General features: G+C 55.5%; 11 protein-coding genes across 11 annotated transcripts; 6 read left to right on the top strand and 5 right to left on the bottom strand.

The window, feature by feature from the left end:
• Nucleotides 1-1,709: 1,709 nt before the first annotated feature.
• W97_04448 (uncharacterized protein) lies at nt 1,710-4,561 on the bottom strand (the record flags this gene model as incomplete). Its single annotated transcript, XM_007782338.1, has 5 exons — nt 1,710-2,317; nt 2,379-2,599; nt 2,653-3,097; nt 3,148-3,327; nt 3,382-4,561. 5 exons carry the CDS (start codon nt 4,559-4,561, stop codon nt 1,710-1,712), a joined length of 2,634 nt encoding a protein of 877 aa, XP_007780528.1.
• A 910-nt stretch (nt 4,562-5,471) lies between these two features.
• On the top strand, nt 5,472-5,694 carry W97_04447 (uncharacterized protein; the record flags this gene model as incomplete). The annotated part of the gene is made up of 2 exons (XM_007782337.1): nt 5,472-5,545; nt 5,601-5,694. The coding sequence occupies 2 exons, from the start codon at nt 5,472-5,474 to the stop codon at nt 5,692-5,694; spliced, it is 168 nt and encodes a 55-aa protein (XP_007780527.1).
• Nucleotides 5,695-5,868: 174 nt separating this feature from the next.
• W97_04446 (uncharacterized protein) lies at nt 5,869-7,284 on the bottom strand (the record flags this gene model as incomplete). Its single annotated transcript, XM_007782336.1, has 2 exons — nt 5,869-7,137; nt 7,195-7,284. 2 exons carry the CDS (start codon nt 7,282-7,284, stop codon nt 5,869-5,871), a joined length of 1,359 nt encoding a protein of 452 aa, XP_007780526.1.
• Nucleotides 7,285-7,502: 218 nt separating this feature from the next.
• On the top strand, nt 7,503-8,906 carry W97_04445 (uncharacterized protein; the record flags this gene model as incomplete). The annotated part of the gene is made up of 1 exon (XM_007782335.1): nt 7,503-8,906. The coding sequence occupies one exon, from the start codon at nt 7,503-7,505 to the stop codon at nt 8,904-8,906; it is 1,404 nt and encodes a 467-aa protein (XP_007780525.1).
• A 465-nt stretch (nt 8,907-9,371) lies between these two features.
• On the top strand, nt 9,372-10,001 carry W97_04444 (uncharacterized protein; the record flags this gene model as incomplete). The annotated part of the gene is made up of 2 exons (XM_007782334.1): nt 9,372-9,503; nt 9,666-10,001. The coding sequence occupies 2 exons, from the start codon at nt 9,372-9,374 to the stop codon at nt 9,999-10,001; spliced, it is 468 nt and encodes a 155-aa protein (XP_007780524.1).
• A 311-nt stretch (nt 10,002-10,312) lies between these two features.
• W97_04443 (uncharacterized protein) lies at nt 10,313-11,497 on the bottom strand (the record flags this gene model as incomplete). Its single annotated transcript, XM_007782333.1, has 1 exon — nt 10,313-11,497. One exon carries the CDS (start codon nt 11,495-11,497, stop codon nt 10,313-10,315), a length of 1,185 nt encoding a protein of 394 aa, XP_007780523.1.
• A 2,100-nt stretch (nt 11,498-13,597) lies between these two features.
• On the top strand, nt 13,598-15,274 carry W97_04442 (uncharacterized protein; the record flags this gene model as incomplete). The annotated part of the gene is made up of 1 exon (XM_007782332.1): nt 13,598-15,274. One exon carries the CDS (start codon nt 13,598-13,600, stop codon nt 15,272-15,274), a length of 1,677 nt encoding a protein of 558 aa, XP_007780522.1.
• A 912-nt stretch (nt 15,275-16,186) lies between these two features.
• W97_04441 (uncharacterized protein) lies at nt 16,187-19,590 on the bottom strand (the record flags this gene model as incomplete). Its single annotated transcript, XM_007782331.1, has 11 exons — nt 16,187-18,165; nt 18,216-18,261; nt 18,315-18,399; nt 18,451-18,489; nt 18,577-18,703; nt 18,754-19,086; nt 19,137-19,233; nt 19,285-19,324; nt 19,376-19,406; nt 19,456-19,501; nt 19,552-19,590. The coding sequence occupies 11 exons, from the start codon at nt 19,588-19,590 to the stop codon at nt 16,187-16,189; spliced, it is 2,862 nt and encodes a 953-aa protein (XP_007780521.1).
• A 1,441-nt stretch (nt 19,591-21,031) lies between these two features.
• On the top strand, nt 21,032-22,402 carry W97_04440 (uncharacterized protein; the record flags this gene model as incomplete). Its single annotated transcript, XM_007782330.1, has 1 exon — nt 21,032-22,402. The coding sequence occupies one exon, from the start codon at nt 21,032-21,034 to the stop codon at nt 22,400-22,402; it is 1,371 nt and encodes a 456-aa protein (XP_007780520.1).
• Nucleotides 22,403-22,758: 356 nt separating this feature from the next.
• On the bottom strand, nt 22,759-24,319 carry W97_04439 (serine hydroxymethyltransferase, cytosolic; the record flags this gene model as incomplete). The annotated part of the gene is made up of 3 exons (XM_007782329.1): nt 22,759-23,722; nt 23,801-24,165; nt 24,218-24,319. The coding sequence occupies 3 exons, from the start codon at nt 24,317-24,319 to the stop codon at nt 22,759-22,761; spliced, it is 1,431 nt and encodes a 476-aa protein (XP_007780519.1).
• A 1,728-nt stretch (nt 24,320-26,047) lies between these two features.
• W97_04438 (uncharacterized protein) lies at nt 26,048-26,645 on the top strand (the record flags this gene model as incomplete). Its single annotated transcript, XM_007782328.1, has 2 exons — nt 26,048-26,367; nt 26,525-26,645. The coding sequence occupies 2 exons, from the start codon at nt 26,048-26,050 to the stop codon at nt 26,643-26,645; spliced, it is 441 nt and encodes a 146-aa protein (XP_007780518.1).
• Between the last annotated feature and the right edge of the window lie 266 nt (nt 26,646-26,911).

Genomic DNA, 26,911 nt, shown 5'->3' with positions numbered 1-26,911 from the left:
CCATGCTCAGGGATATTAAGATGAACAGCAGTCCAGATGCACAAGAATGTCGTCAAAATACAACTAGATAGAATCGAGAATGTCCCGCGTCTCGTAGGCTCGGGTGTCCAAGGCACTGTGTTCGTACCGTTGCCGAATATGGTTATCATTGTGCCGCAACCGCCGTGGAACAGATTGAAGCAGTATGGTGCAGACCGAGGAGAAGAGAAGATTGGGATGGGTGGCAAGTTGTCGAGGACACAAGAGCGTCGCTCAGAGAAGTGCAACCGACTCAGCCTTGCTCAGCCTTGCTCAGCCTCACCGCGACAGGCAACACCTCAAAATTCAGCACGTGCGGTTTCATCGCCTGGGCCTCCGAGACGAGGACCCGGATTTGTGGCTGTGATGGTGCCGTGCAATGTTGTCGATACGAGGAAGACTAAAGCTTACTCTCCCCACCGAAAAGTAGTAGAAACACGTGCTGTCTCTTTATAGTCGCATTAATCTTGTTCGAGAGGCTATAACTATTAAGAAGCGGTTATGGGAAAGCTTTACATCGATGTAGTGAGTCGGTATAAGGGTATATATATATAATTTAGCCTAGAAGTCTTTAACATTGACTGCACTGTCTTTTTGTTAAGACAGCACGTGACTCTAACCCGTTTCGGCGGGGAGAGTTATTTGCGCCCCCTGGAGGCTCAGCGGGATGCGTCCCAAACGGGTAATATCGGCTCCTCCGTAGAACGTCGCAAACCGACCGACAGACGGACGAGGCCGACAGACGAGGCGGACGGGCGGTTCGGAACATCTGCCGCGGCCAGCCCAAAAACGGTCCGCACCGTCAGGGCAGCGAGGCCCTCCAGACAGTTGGCGGCCGTTTCTCAAGGCTTGATGACTGCTTCGAACTTCCCTCATCGTGATGATACACTGCCAGCTCCAAAGCCTTCTTCCGACAGAACCTTTGTTTGACGGGCTTCTTCGATAACAGTGGATTTTTTCGGCTGCGGCGTTCTACGGAAAACGAGCATGTCCTCATTGGGAAGCTATTTCTCTGCCGCGTTAGTTTCGTCTACCATCATCGATACGTCCACCAGCATTGGTGTTGTTCTACGTAGCGCATAGATGTGAAGCAGCTGTTACACTTGGATTTCGCTGCGCTTCAACATTTATTTGTTAAATCCTCTACATATCAGGGGACGAACCGCTTGGCAAACGCGATGTACGAGAGTAAAGTAAACCACAGCGCCTACACCTCGCTAAGAATAAGCACGAGAGGCCAGGGCACGCCGGCACAGCGAACAGGTCCGAACAGAAACCACGCGAAATCAAACGGTACTGCTAATTACCGAGCCCAACCGGCCATCCCGTGGAGTAGAGATAAGTGTCCCACCCGCACTTCCAAAACGCCCCAAAGATTCACAGATGCGACGCAGTCCACGAGCTGAGCTCAAAGCTTCTAGACGAGCCCATGTGCTGGAGCTCTTCTTGCAGTAGAATCCACTCCCGCAGAATCGGAGACACCTCATCCACACCTTCACTTCCAAAATGCGCCCACGATGACCTTCGTCCGGCTTGACATTTCTCCGAGACTCTGCGTTGAGCTATCGGCATGAGAGGAGAGAGAGAGTATAAACCCCTCAAATATCCGCCCCGCATAGGGCGGCTGCATACCCTCTTCAATCTGCATTCCAGTAAGCGAACCACCATCAACCTCATCACTCGCGAAGCACTCAACGCCTATACTTCGCCAACTGCGCCATGATCTCCTGCATATCCGGCTGCCCCTGCTGCTGCCCCTGCGGCGGCTGCGGCGGAGGCTGCTGTTGCGGCACCTGTTGCTGCGGCGTGCCCACCCCTCCCAGTAGCGACGCCAGCGCCGGGTTGCCCGCCAACGCACCATACGGATTCCCCTGCATCTGCGGTGGTGGTTGGTTGTAGGCCGGAGTCTGATGTTGTGGAGCTGGCGCAGTGCCGCCGAGGATGCGCGCAAGGTCTGCGGTCAGGGCTGGAGGCGGGGCTTGTTGCTGGGTATGTTGCTGCTGGGCCGTCTGTGCGGGTTGATGCTGCATCGCTCCGAGAAGTTGTTGTAGGCTTGATGGATCAAGGTTGGCGATGGTGTTGCTGAGGCTCGGATTGCCCATAGCAGCCGCGAGATGTTGGGGTGGAGGGTATTGCTGTGGAGGGGGTTGCGGGGGAGGAAGGCCGTACTGGACGGGTGGCATGCCATATGCTGCGGGCGGCATGCCGTAAGCTGGCTGCTGTGGTTGAGGGGCACCGTGAGTTTGTTTGGCGCGGAGGACCAGTTGGGCGCAGATCGATGGCTCTAGATTTTCGTATTCTTAAGAAAACTGTTAGAGCTGGCGCTCTTTGCAGGTCATATGTGTAAGACAGTCACATACCTTCGAATCGGACGTTGTCGACGCCGTCTCTCCTATCAAACACCTGCAAGGGTATCTTGCCGGTTGTCTGATGTACGTTCCTCAGCTTCGTCACAGCCTGTACGCCTTCTAAGATCTGCCTCCGGACGACCGCCGCTTCAGGGAGACGAGAGCTTAGAAGCAGCACGTCGCATTTCAGCCCAGCGTCCACGAACGATCGCTCAACATACGCGATGAAGTTCCTGGCAGACAGTAAATTAGCATGTGCTCGGTATTAGAAGCATTTCTCACATACCTATCAAGATCATCTAGCACGATTACCTGCACGTCGGGTACATTCTCCGGGCGCCTTCTGGGCAGGGGTAAGTCATCATCGGTCTCCCGCCTCGGACTAGGACTCCTAAACCGGCTGCGGCCGTACGGCGACCTCGACCTGCTCCTTCGGCGCCCATCGTACCGGTCGGGGCTACGATCCCGTCCTCTGCCGCCATGAAAGCCACGAGGCGATGGCGAACGCCTCGGCCGGTAGTCATCGCGGCTACGATAGGAGTCCCTCTGTGATCCGCCATGCGATCCACTAGTGTAACGATCAATCCCGCGCTGTTGTTGCTGGTTGTTTCCACCCCGACTGTAGTCCGGAGACCTGGAGCGTTTCCTGGCCCCATCGCGATTGTTCGCGTTGTTCTGTTTCTGTCCGTCTGCGTTACGTGTGTTTCGTTGAGGCTTAGAAATCTCCAAATCTGCACTCATTAGCAGACTGCCGCGCTGAGTGAAGGCTGGGTGGACATACGCATCTTCCTTCCCCGAACAGTAGCGCCCTGCTCGTTTTGGAGCGCTTGATAGGCAGCACCCCCGTCCAGGAATTGTACGAAGCCGTAAGCTTGTTTGATGGAGATCTGAGCAAGTTTACCATACTTATGGAAGACGTGGAATAAATCACGCTTGGTGACCTTCTCCGTAGGCAGGTTGCCTGTATTTGACTTAGTTATATATCCCTTGGATCGAATGCCTCGAGTAATCCTACCGATGAAGAGTCGTGAATTGGGTGGGAACTTGTTCCACTGGCCTTCCGTGACATAATTTCGTTCGTCTTGCAGAAACTCGTCGAAGATCTTCTGAACTTCCGGACCCCAAGGGGTATCAGCGTCATCTAGATCTTCTTTATCACGTCGCTGCAACGGGTCTCGCTGACGTTGGTTTGGTGTAGCAGGGCTTTGCGTGCGCTTGGTGGCGGAAACGGGCGTAGATTGCTGGAATGATGGCGCGGGCGGCGGTGGCAGACCATTGGCACCAGCAGTCAGCAGAGGAGGGAGTCCGGACTGGGAGCGATAGGCGGCGCCAGGATTCTTCTGGCTATGGGGGTGGTACGAGCGAATGTCATCACCAGGTGCGTAATTGGGATGAGTGGCCGGCTTTTCTTGCGGGGGTGGTCGTGGTGGTAGATTGGGATTGCCGGGGAGAGTCGCGCTTGATGGAGGGGCAGTATGGCTCGATGAGAAGCTTTGGGAGGCATGTGGAAGGCGTGGTGAGGAGGAATTGCCCGATACTCCTGGAGGCGGAGCTTGAGGAGTGGATGATGTCAAGTTATCCAGCAATGCTTGGATGTTGACCCCACCACCAGCGCCATCACCCAGTGTGGAGCTTGGCGCATAGTCTTGCGACAATCCTTGAAATCCGTTGTGGTTTGGGGGCTGTTGGGCGAATGCGCCTGCACCAGGGCTGCCGGCAAAAGGATTGTAGGACATGGGGTCGGGCGCCCGATATGTCTGCTGTGAGGCAGAGGCAGCTTCACTGGAGGCATCAGTGGTGTAGAACTGTGTATGCGGGTAATACTGGTTTGCAGCAGTATCTTGATTATTTTGACCGTCCCCGTCGAAAGCTAGCGATCTCGCGTAGTCGTCCTGCCCGTTCGCCTGGAATGCCGCACCCCCCATCCCACTATAGCCATTATTCGCAACTCCTGGGTCGGCATACGTGATGGAGCCGGATGAGGATGGATCGCTTGATGGCTGGTCTTGCTGCTGCGACTGGTATGCGGAGGACTGAGCTAGCATTTGCGCAGCGCTTTCACTGAAGTTCGGTTCCATGGACTTCTCAAGGATTGGTACGTTCGAGGCTTGAGGGAAGTGGACGGGCTTCGGAGAGACGGGAGTGAGAGTTCTGCCACGGAACTCAGGTGCTTCTGTTGGAGGACTGTGGGTCATCTATGCGGAGCCTGCTGTGAGCAAAGGCGAAGCGTGGGATACGTAGTGGACGGTGAGGATGCCAAACGTCTCAATTCAGATCATCGACAAGGTAAGGGGGTGGTGACGGTCAGCTTGCGCTTCTCTGGGCTCCCAGGCTGGTTGAGATAAATGGAGAGGGCAGGCGAGCTATGCGACAACGCGACGAGGGGCGGAGACGGAGGATGGGTTTGGGCAGGTGTACTCTCCCTGAGTCAGTAGGTCGGTGAGTTACAACTGGAAGCAGATGCGCTGGCGAATTCAATGTTGGCGAAAGGTGTGCTGAAGACGCGAGGTGGAGGTGATGTCGACGTATGGACGCATAGAATTTTTGCTTAGGCTGCTGACTAAGAGCTCTCCTTCACCCCCGGACCGCGACTTCGTGAAGCAAACCAGAAAGTCAAACGTAGCAACGTACGAGCGGTATGCTGCGAAATGTTGCGCGGCCGGCAAGCCTAGGCAGATCGCCGCGCGTGGTATGGGGATCTTTCAGCAGAAGATTCCTCTCGTCAAGGACAGAGAATGGTTCTGGCAGTGACGAAGAGGTAGCAGCGGCGCGACAATGGCTTGCTAGGTTCAATCCGGATACCATTCCACGGAGCATATGTGACGTGTCTTTCAGTAGATCCTCTGGGCCGGGAGGACAGAATGTGAACAAGTATGGCATGTGAGTGTGATTGTTTTGCGTCGACTAACGTTTGCAAGAGTCAACTCTAAGGCTACTCTACGGCTACCGCTTGACTCCCTGCTCCCTCTCGTCCCTAGCCTTCTTCATCCGGGATTACGAAGCTCCCGCTACTTTGCGGGCAAAACCGATTCCATCATCATCCAAGCCGATGACAGCAGAAAGCAAAGTGACAATGTCCAAGGCTGCTTCCTCAGACTCCACGACATGATTCGGGAGGTAGCCCAAGGTGTCATACGCGGCGAGACATCCGAAGCCCAGAAAGAGCGCGTGGCAGGCTTGTGCGTAGATTCTTACTCCTCCATGATCCTGGAGTCGTCAGTTAACCGGTTGTAGGCAGAAGGCAGATAACGCGAATCGGTTGAGAATGAAGAAAACTCACAGTGTCAAGAAGACCGCGCGGAAAGGCGGAAGTCGGTCGGACTACTGAGGATTTATCGAGACCTGGTAATCTTCGCACGGTTGGGCATAGCGTTTCTCGCGGAGGGAATTTGGCAGTCTCACGGATGGTAGATTGTGAGGGCGCAACGCTCGGTCTCTATGAAGTCTTGGAGTTCGGATATCTTCCTGTCACATTATCCGGTCATATGACTTGTCTAGTCACTCACCCTGATATCGAAGCCTGGACTTGTAGTAATCGGCCACTAGAATTCTGCTGCTTGGAACCGTAGGACAGCAACAGCTGCGCGTCTTCATGCCGCTTATCCTGTTCAAGTTTGGCAACGACATCAGCAAGCTTGTCGCCCTCAGCAGGAGTGTTGGCCGAAGGTCCAGGCACAAGCGCTTTGATGAACTGGCGCAGAGAACTCGACATAACCTTATGCACGGCAGGATCTAGCTCATCGAGTCGAAGAAGCGGTAGCAACCAAATGACGGCCCTTTCCGCCAGCTGCGCCTTGATTTGCGGCGACTGCTTGAAAGCAGATCTGATCCGCTGAAGACACAGCCCCAGAGCTGATGGAAAGTCAGTAGAGGCAGCGTCAACTCCGACCATAGGTAGTCTGAAATTGCAGACGAGCGTGGCAATGGCGTTGGGAGAGTGCTGCAGCATGTGGTCGACAATATGCTGCAGAATCTTCTTAGTGCAAGGCACTCGGTCGAACTCCGCAAAGACGTCGAAGAACTGCTCGCCGAGGGCAGGATCATCCTTGTACTCCTTCATCGCTGCGTCAAAGATAGCCACAGGAATGGCACCCGTCAGCGCAGGCGTTGAAGCAAGATTATGCAGTGCGGTTTCGTCAACCGCGTCGTCCTTTCCTAAGCTCGGATTGATGTCCTCTGCGGTAACTTCTGGGAGCGCAATCATATCCGCATCGCTCTTATCCCCAGAAGCGACTTGCTTCTTCGCTCGGTCAATATCCAATCCCAAGATGTGCTGTCGTCCGGCTATTTTCGCGACATACGACATCTCGAGTTTCGCGTACTCTAACCACAGCGTTCTTGATGATCTGCAAAAGCGCAAGCCTCTCTGCATATAGCTCCTTGCGTTCGTCATGTCCCCCTGCGACTCGAAAGCATATCGTGCGGCGTAGGTCCAGAGCTCCGGCTTGGTGGGGTGCATCCTGAGCACGCTGGTAAGGATCTCGTTCAGTTTCTTAATCGCCTTCTCCGCCCTCGCAAACTCGATGTACTGCATCCATAGCCCGAGGTCGCCCGGAAACTTGCGCACCGCCCGGTCGAGTATAAAAAATATGCGTCGTTGTCCCGCGTGGCCGCCCGCCTTAATTCCAAGTCGTTGTATGCGCTTTTTTCGTAGAGCTTCAAGGTTCATCTCGTAGGTGGCATAGCGGGCGTAATCTGATGGGTGAGAGCCTCGCGCGTTGAGGACGTGTTCAAAGCCGGACCTCTTCTTCGCGATTGAGGTGATCTCCTCCTGCAGCGTCGGTTAGGAATCGCGCCTCCGCAAGTAAAGCTTCAGGCTTGAGCTGACCTTAGTAAAGATGCCCTTGCGCTCGTACTCGTGTAGCTCCGGAACCGATCGCTCCAAGTAAAACCGAGCTTTGTCGCTTGCGCCTGCCATTGTACTGTAATTTTATGTCGGTTTTCGCAAAGTCGGCGTTGGATGTGGAAGAATTGCATCTCAGATACCCTGCATCATCTTGGCATTTGCTAGCATGGGCGGTGAACAAAACACCTAGGCTTTCCAATGTTCTGCCACTCGTCCAAAAAAGCTTCCCGACCTCGGGAGGAGCTCGAATTGCTAGGTTTTATATCCAGACGCAAACAAAACACATTACTATGGCAAAGGTCAAAGCCCAGCGCGTGCTTCTGCCCGGCGAGAACCCCAAGCGCGACCCAAAGCTGAATGAAACGAAGCGAAAAGCACCACCGTTAAGCGAAGAGATTGTTGTAGAGAGCGACGATGAGTCGCACAGCGGCAGCAGTAGCGGGCATAGCGCTGGCAGCGAGAGCGACCCGGAGAAGCTGAAAAACACCAAGACACCCAGACCCGAGAACGTCAAGAGGACAGAGCTGGACAGTCCACCAGTGCCGAGTGATGAGGATGTGGGCAAAGGGGAGAGCGATGAAGACGATCGGTCACAAGCAAGCAGCGGTGCAGAGGAGGAGGGAGAGATCAGTGGGAGCGGGAGTGCAAGTGAGGGAAGCGGCAGCGAGTTGGAGAGCGAGGTCGAAGCCGTGCCGGCAGAGCCAGCAAAACCGCCAGCTAAACAAGTGCAAACGGCACATTTCCGCCCACCTCCGCCGTACGAACCCCCTGCTGGATTCGCAGCTGTCAAGACTTCCGCGGCACCTTCGTCGGATATCACGAATCTTCTGAATCCCAAAAAACTCGAGGGCAAGCAGATATGGCACATCACGGCACCAGCAACAGTACCGATCACATCGATAAAAGAGGTTGCGCTGGACAAGGTATTTCGCGGAGATGCTGTCTTAGAGTACAAAGGCAAGAGCTATGGGTTTAAGGCAGACACGGAAGGCGAGAAGAGAACCACCAGGGTTCTGATGCCAGGCGCGAAAGGCTACACACCCGTGCCGGCAGGGAATCTAGAAACACTCCACCTTCAGCAAGTGGTCCACCTACCGCAGCTGTCACAGAAGCAGGCAGATCCGACAAGGGGCTCGGATGCCGCTGCATCGTTCGACACACCCGCTATCAAAGTAGTACGCCAGCAACCGAAGGGCCTCCGCATGCGCTTCAGGCCATCTGGCTTTGGCGACGACGATCCGGGGAGTATTGGCTCGTCAGAGAGCGAGGATTCACCGGTGGAGGAACAGAGCCAGATAGGCTTCCGCGCGCCGAAGGGAAGAGAAGCACCAGCAGTCTTTTCACCTTCGAAGAAGCGCAAGCACGACGCGGTCAATGGTGATCAAGGGATTTCGCAAACGTCCGTTAAGAAGAAAAAGAGAACGACCGAGGAAACCATACGGACTGAGGAGTCTCATTTCGAGGATCAGACCAGGCATGCGAGGGAAGAGGCTATACCCAGTATACCTTCGACCGATAACCCTGCACGAATCAGAGTGAGGAAGGAGAAGTCGAAAAAGGCTAGGGATGCTGAGGGTGCTAGACCCGAAGGGTCGGAAAAGGAGAAAGAGAAGAAGAAGCGGAAAAAGGAGAAGCAAAAAGATGTCGCTGATGGCATTGACGGAGGGGGCTCTCCGATGAAGGGGCTGTCGTAGCAGGAACGCTGCTGTTAAGCTCTTGATCTAGGCGTAGATATTGAACAAATTCTGCATACAAATCGACAATGGCACGGCGATAACCAATTGGGTTATTTTCGAGGTCGCGTACACGCGTTAAGACTTAGGATACCTCATCTGTGACTGCCGCATGACAGCTCTAGTCTGCCCTCGCTAGATAACTCAACATCTACGCAGTGAGCACTCATCTGCCCATACCATCGACAGGAATTGCGTACATAGCCACGTCAATATCCAAACTGCGGACGCGGACTTGATGCCAGAAAAGCAAGAGCGTTGGAGCTCGGGCCTCCGTTTTACGTCACTCGGTTGAGAGCTCCTTCTCCGCTTCACACTTAAACAGCTGACCCGAGCTCCCTCACGGCAACCACAACAACAGTCAATTCCATCCAACAGCACACTTCCCGCAGACACTAAAACCTCAATCTTCCACCTTCCATCACAATGTTCCGCCAAGCTCTCGCCCGCAACGTTCGTCTCTTCTCCACCTCCGTCCGCTTCCAGAAGGGCCCCATAGAGGTCGCGAAGGATGCTGCCAAGGCGGTTGACAGGACCATCTCGGACGCTGCTGTGAAGGTACGGCTCCCTTCTTCCTCCCTTGACACAAAGCAACAGCTGCACTCGTCTTCCTTCCCGCTCCCATCCATCCAAACCCTCCATCCACCCGTTCCGGCCCCTTCCCTCTACCTTCCCTCTACCTCTCCCCCTCCCCTTCAACCCACTAACCTCCCCTCCCAGGGCATCGAAAAAGGCGAGCAAGCCGCCGAAGCCGTGAAATCCACCGTCGGCTCCACCACCTCCAGCGTCAGCGACAGCACCACCAACGCCACGGGCACGACCAGCGACGTGGTGGGCTCAGCGTCCGGCAAGGCGTCGGAGATGGCCGGCCGCGCAAAGGGCACCGCGCAGGAGATGGCGGGCAAAGTGACTGGCGAGACGTCTGCGGACGCGTCGGAGCTGACGGGGCAGGCGAAGGGCAAGGCGAATGAGTTGGCGGGACGCGCCAAGGGTACTGCGCATGAGATGGCGGGGAAGGCGACGGCGACGAAGGAGGAGGTTAAGGCGAAGATGTAGGGTAGGGATGGACGTGTGAGAGGGGGGATATGAGAGGTGGATTGGAAGGGATTTGTTGTCGAGAGAGAAAATGTGGGGGCTTGAGTAATCGAGGGTTAGCGAATGTTGCTGATGTTGCCTTTTATGTGTGCGTGGCTGAAGGCTACGTTTGAGGAGTCACTGGCACTGTAGAGCGCGATGCAAGCACTCATCGACCGAGTTCCGTCCAAGCAATATCTCTGCATCGAGCGCTGATAAATACAGAGGCGCTGTATGCGTCCACCAACCAACCTTGGCCTGACTCAAACCCTCACAAACCCCTCACACCTCCCTCACCCCTTCTTATCAGCCGGCGGCAGCATAACAACGTACTCCCTCTCACTCTCCCCAAACCTAAGCACATCCCCATCCCTGAGCTCCACAAACCGAGTCGCCTCAACCCTCTCCCCATTCAACATCGTCCCATTACTACTCTCCAAATCAATCACATACGGCCTAACCCTGACATCCCTCTCCCCCCACTCATCCACCCTAACCGTCTGCCGAAACTGAATCGCCGCGTGCTGCCCGCTAGTGCTCGGATGCCGCACGCACAAGTCCGCGACCCGCTCTTCGCGCCCGATCAGCCAGCACGACCGCGTGTGCAGGGGTATGGTGTCGAGGATGTCGCGGCCTTTGAAGACGTAGAGCCGCCAGGGGGTGGAGGCGGAGGGCTTCCGCGCGTCGGAGGGCTCGTTGTATTTCAGGACTATGGAGGCCCCGCCGATGGAGACGGTGTTGGTTTCTTTGGCCAGCAGGCCTGTGGGGTTGAGGTTCGGCTTTTGCTTCTCCGGTGGGGGCGCTGGGGCGCCGGGGGTCTCGTGGTGGAAGGCGGTTGCTTGGTCGGGGAGGGCGGCGCGGGAGCGAGGTGCCGGCGGGGGGGAGGGACTGTTGGACTTCCGACGACGCTTCCGTGGTGGTGAGCGCGAGCGAGAGTGCGAGCGGGGACGACGGGAGCTGGTTGGACTGCGTGAGCGTCGCTGGGATCTGCGTGTGTGGCCGTTCGCTGGGGATGCGGCTCTGCGTCGTGACGGTGGGCTAGTGGAGCGAGGATTGCTGTCCCTGTGTCTTCTTCTGCCTTCCTTGTGGTAATCTCCGCTCCTGTCTCTGCTCCGACTCTTCCTCCGCCAGCGGCGATCGGAATCTCTGCTCTTGCTTCTACTCCTGCTCCTGCTCCTTCTTCGCTTCCGTGGTTGTTCCCTCTCCGCAGGGCTTATAGAGCGATGCCTGCGGCCATGATAGTCGTCCGCCTTCCTGTCCCGACTTTTGCGGCGCGGCCTTGCCCGGATGTTCTCGTCCTTACGCCTGTCGTCGCCCCTCCTCCGGCGTTCTTGGTCATCTTCGGAGCTTGATGAGTAGTGTCGCCTTCTAGAGTCCGTGTCGTGGAGACGGTGCCGGTCAGCGGTCCGGGAGGTATGAGATGTTTCTTGAGACGGAGACCGCCATCTATGGCGGTGCGCAGACGCTGAGCTGGCCATACTGTGCTGACTTGAGGGCCGCAGAGATGTGACTTGATTGAGGCTTGGAGGCAGCAGAGATCCTCGGAAGTTTCAGTTCTTGAAACTCTCCACACGGCCTAGGTACATGCTGCAGTGTTTCGGTGCTTGCATTATGGCTGCTCTATTCCGCGCTGCGCGAGAGCTTAGCTGGCGCTCGAAGTGGTCAAGAAAAGAGGTCGAGCACCGATTTGGAGACGCCAAGCGAGGCGTTCATCTTGAGCCTCACTGCTCCGCGGCTACATCAACACCACAATTGGTCCTCAAGATATCTCCTGCTGCTCCGTTTCAGATGGCCTCGCCTGTTTCAGTGCTTCTGCTACAATTGCCGTCATCCAGTGATTCTGGCTGCAGGAGGATTCAGCCCAAGCCGCTCCCGCTCCCCAGCTGCGCCGCGTATGTATCCGCAGGCCTATTTCCAGACGTTTAGGCGCCGGAGTCTGGGTAGAGCTTCCATGTAGAGTATCTAAGCAAGAAAACATATCAGTTCTTTGTGTCACTCTCTGTTTTTCTGTTCTTCATCTTGGCCATTGAGTGCATCTCAATGTGCGTCCTCTCGCTCCACGCCATGGCTATCATTTCAATGTGAAACCCCCGTGTATTATGTATACCAATGGCTTCACGGTTCTGGACATGGACGAAAGGCGACCGCCGGAATGCTGCCGTCGCATGCCGCGAAATTGCTCCTCTGGGCGGTTTGATGCCCGTTTACTCTGACGCTTACGACGGCACGAATAATGAGATATACTGGATTAATAAAAAGGATGTAAAGGTATTCTCCATCCATTCAGAGCAGCAGGCGCAACATCAAGAGACAATCTGTTAATGATACGTAGAAGTCCCCTAGGAACGGCCATCGACCTTCGCCTCTAAAACTCGCAGTCTCTGCACCTCACGACGCTTATGCCAACTGCCCATACCCGGCATCTGTCCTTCACGATGCGGCAATTAGCTCCGCTGTCAGCTCCGCGTCGAACCTACTTGCTGTGGTCAACGACATGTTGCGCTCCCCAGTCCTAACAGCCTACCCACGATCACCTTTACATAAAGCTTTGCCAGGTCGGCCGAGGTCGCACACTGCCCCTTCGACACCTATGGTTGCAGAGTTGCCAGGCTCCATTCTGTTGGAGAACCAAGGATTCCCAAGCCCCAGAATACGTGCGCCGAGCGAGCTACCCAGTGGCGCAGACAATGAACGGCAGCATGGCATGTTGGGCCCTACGCTTCAAAGACCGCCGATTACGCGTCGAGACAGATGCTCGACTGTCCCGCAGCATAGGCGGAGCAGAAGTGAGCGGAACCTGGCCCCAACAACGGTGTTGAGCACGAGTCCACATCCATCACCCGCTCTCACGCATCGTAGCGGCACCTCGCGCTTTGTCGGTGGAAAAGGTAGCAGTTTTGATACAGTGACGTTGCCATCTGAATCCAATAGCGGGAGTTCGATTCTATTGTCGCCAATGATGTTACGAAGCAGCCCAGCTACTTCCCGAACGGTGAGCGCCGACAGCGTGCCCAAGAGCGAGGTTAGTCACTTTACACGTTGTTGTTGCGACTGTTGTAGATGCGTACTACGACTGGTACCACTTAAGTGGCGACAATCGTTCATTTTGCTGACATCAAGATGAATAGTTGGTACGCGCTCCATCTAAGCTTTGGCTGAACCATGGTGAGCCGATCCACATGAGAAACGTGACGGAGAATTGCGACTCTCGCGCAACAACCGCCACGACCGCCACGACGGCCGATGTCGCTGCTCTGAGAAACTCGCACGAAGCACATATCGCCAGTTTAAAGGAGGCGCACAGCAAGGAAGTCGCTGCGTTGATGACTTACGTCCACGTTCTAGAGGGCCAGCGACGGCCATCACTAGGCGAAAGTCAGAATTGTAGGTTTGGTTCCAGTAGGATTTGTTCCATAGTTAATAAACCACTAGCTCAGGATACGCTCGTCACACTTAATATCTCCTCGTCGCCGCTGCAAACTTCACGAGAGACATTTACGACACCAGCAGTAACTACAGGTATCTCCGATTCCGCACAAGAGACTCCGTCAGAACTATTGAAGGATTCCGCATCCGAAATGGAACGCATCAGGAGAAGACTCAGTTTCACGCCGAAAGGATCTACTCCGACGGAGAGGCCGAACCTGGAGAATGATCGGCTCCGACAGGTGGACCGTCTGCAGAGTCAGGTCGAAACTCTCACTAGCCAATTAAAAAAATCTCGACAAAGCGAGCGTGCAATGTGCACCGTGGTCAACTCTCTCAAAGGAAAGCTCGACGTTGCGCAGATGCAAATTAATAAAGACGAAGCACTTTTAGAGGAGGCCAACACACGAAGAATCGACCTGCTAGAGGCTAACAGCGATATCGAGGAGTTGAGGCGAAAGTATGTGCAGTCGCAGCACCGCGAGTGGGAGCTCGCTAAAGAAAACGAGCTTTTACGCCGACAGCCGGATCAGTCCGACATTTACAAGCTTGCTATCAGACAGCACGATGCAGAACAGTACGCAAGCCTCATGGAGGCTGAAATTCAAGGTGAAAAGCACGAAAGCCGTGTTGCTGAGGTCACTTCCCAGTTTGCCAAGGAGCGTGAAGAAGTGCGAGCTCAGCTGCAAGAGAAGTCGGGATATATCCACACACTGGAGCAGGAAAATCTGCGTTGTCGTCTCTACAACGACGATGTAGAGCATCGGTGCGCCGAGCTCGTCAAGCTCTGTGATGCGTCTGAGCGCCAAGTGGCGCAGAACGCCAGGCTGAAATCACAATTGAGGGCTTCGAAAGCTCAGAACGCTGAGCTCAACACCCAGCTTGCGGATCAACGGAGAAGATTGGACATTACGGACCTTCTCCTGCAAGGCGAGATACGCAAGGCAGCACGTGCTGCTAAAGAGGAGGATGGTCCAGACAGCGCACTTCATGAGAGAATGAGCGAAAATGTCCGCATGATGGCCGATATCGAAGCTCGTGTCCATGCGATGATGGCAAAAGACCTTAACGTTAGGGTCTACGAACCGGAAACGGATCCTCTGCTCCGCATCAAGCAGCTCGAGCGAGAGATCGATTACCACGTTCGGGACATTATCCTGTATAAAATGGACGTCAGAGGTTACAAGAAGGATCTGAAGCAGGCTGCGTCGCAGATCGACAAGCTTCTGAGTGTCACCTCAACTCCTCGCCTAGTCAACGTTTCGAAGCACCCGCCTCTCCCCTCGCCGGCGTCGTCACGCTCGAACACCACCAACGGCAGTGCTCCCCTAGCCGGTCTGGGAATCTCCAGCTTTCACGCATCTTCATCACCGCACACTCCCAGACCGCGATCCGCAGCGGCGGATCCAAGCGATCTGCTCCTTCCGCATGCACCAACCGACGCCGCACCCACCCGTTCAAAGACGCCATTAGGCAAGCACAAAAGGCTCCCTAAAACCCCTTCAACAGCGAACAGCCCACCGACAGCATCCTCCTCTTTCAGTGAACCTCGCACCCCGCCACCACAGCCGCACCGCTTGACGCGTCCGAAATACGCATCTACCCCTCCATCATTCGCCACCCAGCCAGTAGTATCTGAACATCAAGCAACCCACACCCGCATCGACTCCGCTGTTACGGGATACGAGGCCACGCCTAAGACGCCAGAGCGGGGGCCGCCGCTGAGGCGAGGCACTGAGCGCTCGCTGTCGGAGTCCATCATCTCGTCTTATGCGAGCTCAAGGTCGCCGGAGACGATGCCGGTGGCGGGGATTGGGGAGGCGAAGTAAGGAGGAGACTGGAAGCAAAAGGGTACTAGGGTTCTGGGAATGGCTAGACGTGCTGATGGATGCCTTCCTGGAGCCGCTGAGGCGGTCATTCAAGTTGATGTTGCTATAACCATAAGACTATTCTATCTAATTGTACGGCTTCGCGCTCGTCTTCGACGCTACTATTCTCCCGGCCGAAAGGTAACTAAATCACGTGCCGCAGCCCGTGCTCCATATTTAGCTTCATTTTCGACGTATTCGAGCTTGCTGAGAAGGCGCAAGGTAATGATACAAGCGCGCATTGCAACACTAATATCTGGGCCTCGGTTTAGAGCCATATTGGTGGTGATTAACTAAAAAGTCATCCACAAACGAGCTGAGTTTGGTGATGGAGCACGGGCTGCGACACGTTATTCAGTTACTTTTCAGCCGGGAGAGTATAGGGTTGAAGCAGGTGCGCTGGTCAGTGCGAGGGGTTATGTTCGTTTCAACATTGCCTTCTTGAGTTCTACCTAACAGGAATGAACAAGGCAAAATCTCTATTATCGCCGTAACCATCACCCAATATTCGCCGCGGTGCTGATGCTTCGGTGAGAATGATCGCCTTAGCGGAAATCTCTCCGTATGCAGCATTCCCAATGTAGTAAATCGGGGTCTGCGTAGAACGACTGCTGTGTGGACAGGTGGCTGCAGACGGGTGGCTGCAGACGGGTGGCTGCAGACGGGTGGCTGCAGACGAGTGATGTCATCTCGTTCCTTGATGCGCTGGTAATCAGTTTGACGAATCAGCGCGAGCAGCGTGGATTTCTGCATACGCAGAAGGTGATCAACTATTTTCAATGCTCGAGAGTAGATACAGTCTACAAATTCAAACCCTCAGTGCTGGATTTCATACACGACTGCGCCCCGACTCTATCTCCACCTTCGCCCAACCTACGGCCAATACTTCGGCTCAAAATCATGATAATGATGCCCCCTAACCCCATTCCCCCTAAACATCTCCGGAAACCTCCAGCCTTGTGGCACATCCTCCCCCCTGACCGTCGTCTCTTCCCCACCCTCTCCCCGCCCCACCACAAACTTCCCAACCTGCAACTCCGTATCCGTAATCGTATCCCTACTAACCCTCGCATACCCGACCCTCTTCAGTCCCTTAAACAGAATGTACTCGCACCACCGCTGCCAATCCTTGGGATCGATATCCCTCATGCCGCTCTTCTGCCCCACAAATGTGTTATAGTTGCCCTCTCCCGGCTTCGTGACCAGATAACTCAGCAGAATCGCCGGCCTCTTCGTCCCGCCCATCAGGTTGGCAAGATACTCCGCCTGCAGCCGCCGATCCTCCGGATCCTCCTCCTGCCCGGAATGGAACACAAACACATCGACCAGCTCGCCGTACGCGTCGATGGTGGCGTGGATCGCGGGCGCCAGCTCGCCGACGGGACTCGGCAGCAAATGGTGCTTTGACTCGACGATAGGGAATTTTGAGAGCAGCGCCGCGCCCCAGGTGTGCTTGTTCGGCCCCGGGCCGTAGTCGACGTACATGCCCAGATCCTCGGCTAGGAACTGCGTCACGTCGCGGTTGCCCATGATGATGCGCTGGAGGTCGGACTCGAGGAGCCCCACGACGTCGAGCTCGACGTCGCGCAGGAGGTCCCGCATCCGGTGCTCGCTGCTGTACATGTCATTGTCGATGCCGAAGTGGATCGTCCAGATGCCGGCGGTGATCACTTTGTCGGGCGCGTGGTAGGGCGTGTAGTTGTAGGATGGGAAGCGGAGGTAGGCGATTGAGGCGCCCAGGAGCTCAAGGGCGAGCAGGATGTAGATGTAGTAGGAGCGCTGCTTGCGGGCTGCCGGGTTGGCGGGTTTGGTGCGGGCGCTGCTACTGCTGCCGGAGGGAGGGGTGGAGGTGATGGCGGAGAAGACGCCACATCCGATTAGGAGCATCATGGCACTCATGACGTAGTCGGTGTGCTCGCGCATGATGGGCCCGCCAGGAACGAAGGCGTAGGCGACGGTCCAGACGTGCGCAAGGACCATGATGTTGTAGACCAAGAAGCCCAGCCCGAAGGTAGTGGCTGGTGAGTGCTTCACTGCGGAAGAGATCAGGACCGGGGCCGCCGCCATGATGTAAGTCGCCAGAGCCAGCGCGCCGTAGTAGCCGGACCAGTTGCTGAAGCCCGTCAGGACTGCGGCGCCGACGGACCCGATGCCGTAGAAAGTCCAGCTGCGGGCGACGCTGGGATAGAAGTGGCCGATGAGGAGACCAACGCCCATGGCGAGCATTGTGACACTGCCGTGCGGGACGGCCAGCGGGCCACGTACGGGGTAGCCTTCCCATACCCAGGAGATCATGGTGCTCGAGTCAGATAGAAGAGAGTGCATGGCGAAGAACAAGCCAGCTAGGCCGAGTGCCGCCAGTGTGGGTGAACCTTTGCTTGGTCCTGGAGCAGGGAGATCACCGCCATTGCCGGCAGTATGCCTAGTGGACCTGAGCATGGCAAGGACAGCCAGCGCAAGGCCAAGCTTGTTCCAGCCACCGTTCGCGGCATGCATAGCCGGCCAGATGGGATTATTGGTGTAGAACGCAAACTTGGCGACGCTGGATGCAAGCAGGCCGAGGGCGAAGGCAGAAATGCGCGCCTCAAGTCGGTGAGGTTGGGATCGTTCTGCATAGAAGGCAGCAGCCCAGGACAAGCAGGACATGAAGACGCCGAAGGTGACGACGAACAGGCGGTGCTCTGGCTTCTTTATTGCCCAGGCCACTAGGCCCGACAGAGAAAGGAGGTGCATGATGCGGAGGTTGCGAATAACGAGAGAACGCAATGGGCGGATGCCGAGTAGGAAAGGCGACACGGTGGACATGATGACGACCTCGTAGCCTGATAGACCCATATGCCAGAGAGGAAAGTCTGAGCAGGAAGGTCAGCAGAAGCAATCGCTGAGGATCAGGGTAACCTACACCACACCGATAGGCCAAGAGATGTCAACATCGACCAGAACACGAACTGTATGACTGCGGTCAACACTGCGGTATTAGATCGGAGGGCCTGATACTCACGCCGTTGTAGACGTCAGCAACGGCATCAAGAGCTGCCGGCCACGCGAAGCCTCCGCCAAACACCTGGGCTGCTTCTGTGTTCTTCCTGATAAAGGTCAGCAACCGACACCTGAGCTTAATCAAGAGAAGTACATACTCCTTCTCGAGCACAGCATCCGCAACGACTTGCTTGTTTCTGTAGGGCACAATGATCAGAAATGTTCAACGTTCATGTATTGCTCCTAGCTTTACAGCTATTTACTTGGGTAGCCAGTGCACGTACCCTCTACTGACACCCTTTACATCCTTGACAACGATCTCAAACCCTTCAAAGTCTAGTACAGTGACAGCATCAAACGCAACATCCAGCAGAACGAGTGACCACTCGAAGAAGGCGTAGGTGGTGTAAGCTGAGCCCATTAGCGGATGTTATGAGAGAAGCGGGCGGGTAGAGCTATACCTCCTGGCACCTTATGCACCTTGTGCTGTAAGAAGAAGTACATCAATGGTACAAGTGTGCCGAAAAACGCTCCCGCAAGTATCTTTCGATACTTCACGGCTGTTGGGTTGCGTGGGCTCAAGGCGAGGCACCCAAGCGTCCAGGGCACAGTGGCGATGAGGTAGGAGATCATGAAGATGTCATGCCAGTTGTGATCATCGGTCGAGGTAACGTACGTCCAACCACCGCATGTCAGGGTGCGGAAGATACCAGTGCCTGCCACAAACTTGGGTAAGGCGGAGTCGCGCTTTGCCGTCATGCAATACCACAAGGCCACCAGCGCGAATCTTGGACCTAACCAAGCACTCAGTACTTATGCCCAACTGCTTGCTCGGATGTCATACCGGAGGTTATGGCGATGAAGACCTGGAAGAACGAGCGTTCGGGATATCGGTCGCCGATGGTTGCGGACACTGAGGGGAACCATTCTTGTGGGTATCCCTGAGAGGCCGTCAGCATCAAGCAAACGATACGCAGGCTCTGTGAACGTACGAAGTGCTCATTTTGAACAATCTTACGGTAATGCAACCCACTGTGACCTATGAGCTATCGGGCGAGTTTGCTGGTGAGGGGAGAAGCTGACCATCCGACTATAAACGCACTCAAAAAGGCCGCTATTGGAATCAGCACTCGGCCTAAAAGGTCGGAGTCTCTCGAGCTTACCGTATGCTGCGGCTGTATGCGCGTACGATATCCATTTCCCTGAGAACTGTATGTCAAGGTTAGCGTAAAGTGATTCCTGACTTTGTTGACACTGACCGAAGCAACAACATCGCCTTCCCTGTTCTTTGGCGCCATGGTATCTCACAGCCTCATGAGATTGAGGTGCCTAGTCGATAATTGAACGAGCGTAAAGAAAGCGATGTCCTGAGAGCGCGTCAACGCGGAACGACAAGCGCATTCGATGCCGTCCCCTTTTGAGGCTCGGCGGAAGCTACGGCGCCAAGATTCCAGGCTCGAAAACCTCTTGCATCAATTGTCGTCGATATCGGATTTCTTGAATCAGTCATGTTGCCCAAGAAGAGGAGGAAACTTGATACCTCGGGAAGTTCTTCACGTAGGCAGTGGTCGTAATGGATAGAACATCACCGGCAAGAGCTCTAATACCATCTTCCAGCCCAACTGAGCGCCGTTGCAGCAGCCCGCGCTCGCCGCCAGCAGCAGTCGCAACCTTCCAGTCCCAGCGTCAGCGGACCTACGAGCAAGGAACCGTCAAAAGCTGGCAGCCGCTCCGCTAGCATCAATGCAAAAGAGAGCACTCCGTCAAGTCAAGGTTATCCTGCCCATAATGGAAGGATACCTCAGCACGCAGCATCGCCAAGTCCGGATCCCAGCTTCAAGGCGGCCGTGTATCAATCGGCTGCTGAGTATGAGTCGGAGCCCGAAAGTGAGGACGAGAGTGAGGACAGCCATTTGCTCAAGTCTGCGAACTTGCACAGCAACTATCCTTTATCAACCTGGCAGCCAACCTCCAGCAATGTCCTAAAGGCCAAAAAGGGACGCCTCAGGATCCGTATGGAACCAGGCGAGACTCTGGCCATTATCGGGCATTATGACCTTTGGGTCGTGTCAGGCGTTGTGTTGCTGTATGGTGCGGTATTGCGCGCGAGCAAAAACTCGTACAGAGTGTTCGCTCCTTCAACGCATGCGCTTCCTATCATCGAGTGCGTTCGTCAAGCCAATATGTCGACGGTTGTCGAGCTCTCCAGCTGCGACTCTGGAATCCAGTCCTTCGCGCAGTTATCTCCTCTGTTTGGTCGTATATGGAATGCTACCGGGCCAACGGATATTGAGTCCGCTCTGAGCACCAATCAAGAACCTAAAAGCTTTTCTTTGGTAAGTTCATTCTCTTGTATCTTAGCTGAGGCTGGGCACAGGTCCCCGGCCAGCTCCAATTTCTCTCTCAGATCGTTCCTGTCCTTGTAGAACTCGTCGGGGCTGGCTCGTAGAAGCCAGCGCCGTACCCCCCTTGGAAAGCTCCCGAAGGCCTCTCAAGAAACATCCTAGCTTGGACGGCCCTGTACTTGAGGCCCTTAATTTACTCAAGAAGGCTGGCAAACGCTCACACAGACCATTCACACTCGTAACACAAGGACAGTTGTAGAGCGGACACCGCATATCACTCAAGAATGTGGACTGTAATATTTCTGAGTCAGCCTTGCTTTGTCTCATCCTGATCGATGGATATATGTCCGCATGGCCGTGCAATTAGACTCAATGCTGACACTAACAGATCCACATGGTCTCAGACGACGGCTTCAAGAGACAGCTCTCTCCTCTCGAGGTGCCCTGGAAGTGGCACCAAGCCATCACCGCTCTAACGCCTGCGCCCGGCGTTAAACCTCCGAGAGTCATGGTGTGCGGTCCGAAAGGTACAGGAAAGTCCACTTTAGCAAGGTTGATGGTCAATCGCCTTTTGACTGCCAATGCCTCACCCAATGGACTCATTGACAGGGTTTTCCTACTCGATCTCGACCCAGGTCAGCCCGAGTACTCGCCGCCAGGCCAGTTGTCTCTTGTGGTCCTGCAGCAGCCCAACTTCGGGCCGCCATTCAGCCATCCCATCACAGATATCACAAGTTCGGTTCGCACGGCGCGAGCGCATGCTTTAGGATCCACGAGCCCGAAGGAGGATCCAGATCACTTCCTTCGCTGCGCCATTGATCTGATGACCGAGTTCGACCATTCACTTCCCTGGAGTCCGCTGGTCATCAATACGCCCGGCTGGGTCGTTGGAACAGGCGGCGACATTCTCGTCCAGCTGATTAAAAAACTCGACGTTACTGAAATATGCTACACAAAAGATGACGAGAAGCCTCAGATCATACAGGCGCTCACGCAAGCTGCTGGCACCAAACCGATCCGGCTTCTCCCCTCCCAGCAATCATGTGCTGTGGCCCCTCGCTCAGCCGCTGAGCTCCGCGACATGCAAACACTATCCTACTTCCACCAGGGCTCCATCCGCGCCGGCCACCTCCATTGGGACAGCTCTCCCCTAACCCATAAGAAACCCTACGTCGTCGGCTACGGCGAACGCAACTCCGCCATCCTAGGCGTCGCGTGCTACGGCGACTGGCCCGGCGCCGACTACCTCTCCACCCTCCTCGACGGCTCTCTAGTCTCCATCGTCAAGACCTACGACGGTGAAGTCGCCACCAACTGGCCCGATGACGCATCCCCACCCCCGCCGCTACAGCTTACGATTGCTCGTGCGCAGAACAGCGACATTCCATACGTCTGCCCCAGCGCGGCCGGCTTCGTCCCGTCCCTGGACCCGATGATCTCCCACACCATCGGGCAAGCCCTGATCCGTGGCATTGATACCGTAAATAAGACGTTTCATGTCCTGACGCCTGTTCCAGCAGCTACGCTCGCGAGCTTAGATCCGGCGAAGACGGTGCTCGTTAAAGGAACAGACACCGCGCCTGGTTGGGCGTACATGGAGGAAGTGGCGTGGCGGAATTCTAGGGAGGGGGACCTGGACGCTGGCGGCGAGGTTGAGGGAAGTACCGGGAAGCAGCCGTGGCTGCAGGAGATTGGACCCGGCGGCCGAGGTGCAGGAGCGGCACCGCTGCGGACGAGGAGATTCAGGGGGGTGGAGAGGGGGTAGGGTGGGTGCTCGGTTTGAGCCCTGGTATAACCGCTGGGTAAGGTGTGGCGAAGAACTTTGTGTGCGGCTAGTCGTAATGATGAGGTCCACTAGGATGAGAACATGTACAACGTGACAACTTGTATCGGCGAACCTAGCAGGAATCGTGTAGTAAGAAAGATGCAATTGCTGGTTAAGCAGCTCGACGAATCTATGAACAGTACCAATCACACTGCCGTTTTCGACCCCTGCTCATACGAGAGAACCAGACTCCAACCACCTCTCTTCGTTGTTGAACCAGGCCACGCTTTTGTTGCCCCCCAGATCGATACGCCGGTACGAGGACACTAGAGAGAAAGAAGCTCGACTCGCACCATCTAGCACGGCAGCGGGAACGTCCCCGCCCACGCCGAGATCTCCTTCTTGAGTTCATTGATCTGCTCAATCTCCCCACTCGCAATCTTAGCCTTGAAGTCCTTAAGCTTATTCGCCTCCTTCGGCAGCCCCGCCTGGATCTCCTTGGTCAACCGGATGCACTGATCGATATACCTCGCCACGCGCTTGAAGTCCTCCTCTCCCAGGCCCCTGCTCGTCATCGCCGGCGCCCCAATCCTGATGCCCATCGGCGTCAACGCGCTCTTATCCCCCGGCGTGGTGTTCTTGTTGCACGCGATGTTGACCTGCTCGAGCACACCCTCCACCCTCGCACCGTCCAGCTGGATCGGCTTGAGGTCCAGCAGCACCATGTGGTTGTCCGTGCCGTCGGTCACGAGCTTGTAGCCCAGCGACTTGAACTCGTGCTCCAGCGCCTTGGCGTTCTTGATCACTTGCTGCTGGTACAGCTTGAAGTCCTCCGTCTGGGCCTGCTTCAGCGCGACGGCGAGAGCGGTGATGGTGTGGTTGTGCGGGCCGCCTTGGTGGCCGGGGAAGACGGAGAAGTTGATCGGGCCTTCGAGGTCGTAGAGTGTCTCCTTTCCGGTCTTGGGATCGGTCTTCCTGACGCCTTTGCGGAAGAATATCATGGCGCCTCTGGGCCCGCGGAGGGATTTGTGGGTGGTTGTGGTCACGATGTCGGCGTGTGGGAAGGGTGATTCGTTCACGCCGCCGGCGATCAGCCCGCTGATGTGCGCCATGTCGACCACCAGGTAGCAGCCTACGGCGTCGGCGATCTTGCGCATCCGCGCGTAGTCGATTGTGCGGCAGTAGGCGGAGGTGCCCGCGACAATTACTTTGGGCCGGTACATAAGGGCGTTCTCTTCGAGGCGATCGTAGTCGATGAGGCCGGTCTCGAGGTTTACACGGTAGGGGAAGGTTTCGAAGTAGGTGGATACGGCGGAGATTCTTTGTGGAGAGGGCGTTAGCAGGGAGACTTTTGGGGTAGAGCCAACAAGCTTTGTTGTGGATGGTCCTCTGACGTACTTCTTCTGTGGTGTCTGGTACCCATGGCTCAAATGCCCACCATGCGGCAGATCCAAACCCATGAGCCTGTCATGCGGCCTCATGATAGCCTGGTATACCTGCAAATTCGCAGGGCTGCCGCTGAGGCACTGCACATTGACGCCCCACTTCTCCGGGTCCAGCCCGAAGGTCTGAAGCGCCCGCTTCTGGCACTCGAGCTCAATGGTGTCGATGTGCTCGTTGCCGCCGTAGTAGCGCGCGCCGGGGTAGCCCTCGGAGTACTTGTTCGACATGGGCGTGCCGAGAGCTTGCAGCACGGCTTTGGAGGTGACATTTTCGGAGGCGATGAGGAGGATGGACTCGCGCTGGCGCTTGATTTCTTTTTGCTGGGATAGGGTTAGTATGGCAATGGGCATACGGAGGGGGAGGTGGTCGCACAATCGTCTCGTACACTTCTGGGTCAGCCTCCTCCAGAGGCCGCTCCATCAGCTCCCTGTGGGACTGGGGGAGGGCATATGTATGCTCAGTGTGGCCGTTCATGATGGCGGCGAGCTTCGGGTATTGCTTGAGAGAGTTTTAAGAGGTGATATGAGGAGATATTTGAGTGCAATGGCAAACGTATGAGTCTGAAATGTTGCGCTCGAAAAAAGTCATCCAAGGGTTCATTCCCGCCCCGCGCTAAATCTGTGGCTTGTGCGCGCCGTTCATCGGCGACTTCGGCGGCGGGTTTCCCGCATCGCAGACCGCCGCCAAGCTTCACCACCGTGATCTTTCGCTAACTCTCACCATCAACGAGGAGGCTTGATGGCCGCTGCTAGTAGAATGGCGTGGAGTGCTGGGCTGATAGCCAGTTCGACTCGAAATCTCGCATTTGACAGCAAGCATTGTGGTCTCTAAAAGGCCGGTTATCGTTTCTGGGGCACTATCGCAAGCTCATAGTCTCGAACCGGACGTGAGTATTATGGTTCTCCGTATAAATGGGGTCTACTACCATCAATCTATCCGTTTAGGAGAGGAGATCTCTTACTCTTGTCCCCGTTCCACTGTGGTCAACTACCGTGGAACCGCTGGAACACTTGCTCATCGAGGCTCGCTCGTTCAATTCATATCGTCTTAGTACCCATACTCTCCTGTCAATGTTGCCCCAAGACCGAACCTCGCTGATGTGCATTCATCCGTTTTAGTATAGCCCTAGGCCGAACTCCCACGCCTCAGTCCCAGCAGGATCTTCCCGTAGCTCCCGCACATTACCCATGTCAGCAATTGTGTACATTCTCCAAGCTTTCCATAGTCTCGATAGCTTAATCCAGCAAGAACGCGTGAATCTCAAGGCAGTCCATTAGACGGTTGCTCTCTTGCTGCCCTGAGGGTCGTTGTTCAGACTTGTCGTCGTCTTCGCATGGCATTATAATCCGCTGAAGCACTGAGACCGTTTCTTCTCAGAGGTACACTCCTCAATCTTGGTTTGTAGCCTGTGCACGCGCAGTGAACTATTCAAACATTCATTCTTCTCAAGTGCCGCGTGCTCATCAGTCAAATGCGAAGCCAGTTGCTGAGACCACTGTAATGTTGTCCGAAACATTCCATTCACATCTGACTGCTCTTTGCTATGGGACGAGCACCATATTCGGCTGTCATCGCATCTAGCTACGTGCGAAAGCATGAGTCACCGGCCTAACTGGGCGAGTCTATGAGCCGATGCTCTGGCCTGCGACCATCACGTATTGCGAGGCCCACACCAAGTCACAATTTTGCCCTTCCAGCTAGCTGCTAAAGATTCTCTTCTGAGAAAACTCTTCATGTCTCCTTCTCGAGCGGTCTTCACTAAGACTCTTTATGTGCCGGGGATAAGCGTGCGCTGCAGTCACCCTTCACCCTTACGCAGAGCCGTACCCTTACACAGTCACGACATCGCGGGTCTCATGCTAACGGATATCATCGGAACTTCACATACTTTACTCACCGCTTAGCGTCCTCGTGCACGCTGCCTGGCCGAATCTTGGGTTCTTAAATACCGCTGCCCCCTCGAGTTCTTCGTTCCTACATCCTCCATCCTCCACCTTTCTATCACTCACCTCAAGTATCGACACCGGGCAAAGCAACACCTACTCTAGTAACCACTCTGGAGGAGCAGCTTACACCTTTGCATCACTTCAGTCAACTTCTGATCACGGCCTTTCGACTCATTTCATCTTTAACCGGGTCCAGCCCTCACTCATCTCTGAAGCTGAATTTACAACATCGAACCGCTCCAACATACAACACAACATGTTCGCCTTCATCATCATCCTTCTGCTCTTCGCTTCGGGCTTTCCACTCTCCGTCTTCGGCTTGCCCGCTCCAACCGTCGCGGTCTCTAACGGCCCATCCGCGGCGATGGCGGAGGCGATGGCGGCAGCGATGCCACCAGGCTGCGGCGCCGACTGGATCTCTGTGTTCCCGTGGACCAATGCGGGATACACTGGGGAGTGGCAGCCCAAATGCGGGGCGCCAGGCGTATGCCAGAGCGTCCCAGCACAGCTCAACGACAAAATCTCGAGCTTTGGCATCTCTGGACCCACCGGCAGGGCTTGGTGTCAGCTATTCCAGTAAGTCTATCCAACACGTGTTTTCCTCTGCCCCTCCTCCGGCGCCGCCCGTCACCTTCCTAGATCAGCTTCCACAGCCTCGTCATATGGTCTGGACTGTCAACGTGCCGTCGTTTAAGTACCGCTTGAAGCAATAGGCGCGCTGACGCTTTCTTAGACACGAAAAATGCACCGACCCAGGCAAGTCGATCTTCGCCTATACGCCCGGCCTGTTCAGCTTTCAGCACCTGGAACGCCTCGACAACCAGATCTCGAGCTATAGGTGCTTCAGTGGCTGAGGAGCACTGCTTCGGTTGAGCGAGGGGCCCTGCTTTCTGCTTCGGCATCCTCTCTCTTACTTACTCGGCGGCTGGTAAGAGGGATATTGGGCATCCTCTCGACAACATCTATGGTGACCTCTTCGAGGGTTTTGGCTTCCCAATTTCTCTTCGGTTGAGGTATCGGGCATCCTTGCAACAGGATCTACGGAAATCTATCCCAGGGTTTTGCTCTCCCCATTCTTCTTGGGTTGATTGAGTCGGAAATGGGGCTTAACTAGTTCAAA

Source organism: Coniosporium apollinis, assembly GCF_000281105.1.
Source record: "Coniosporium apollinis CBS 100218 chromosome Unknown supercont1.19, whole genome shotgun sequence".
NCBI classification, from domain to species: Eukaryota; Fungi; Ascomycota; class Dothideomycetes; genus Coniosporium; species Coniosporium apollinis.
Note: the sequence above shows the minus strand (reverse complement) of the source record. Positions and strands in the feature narration are given on the sequence as shown.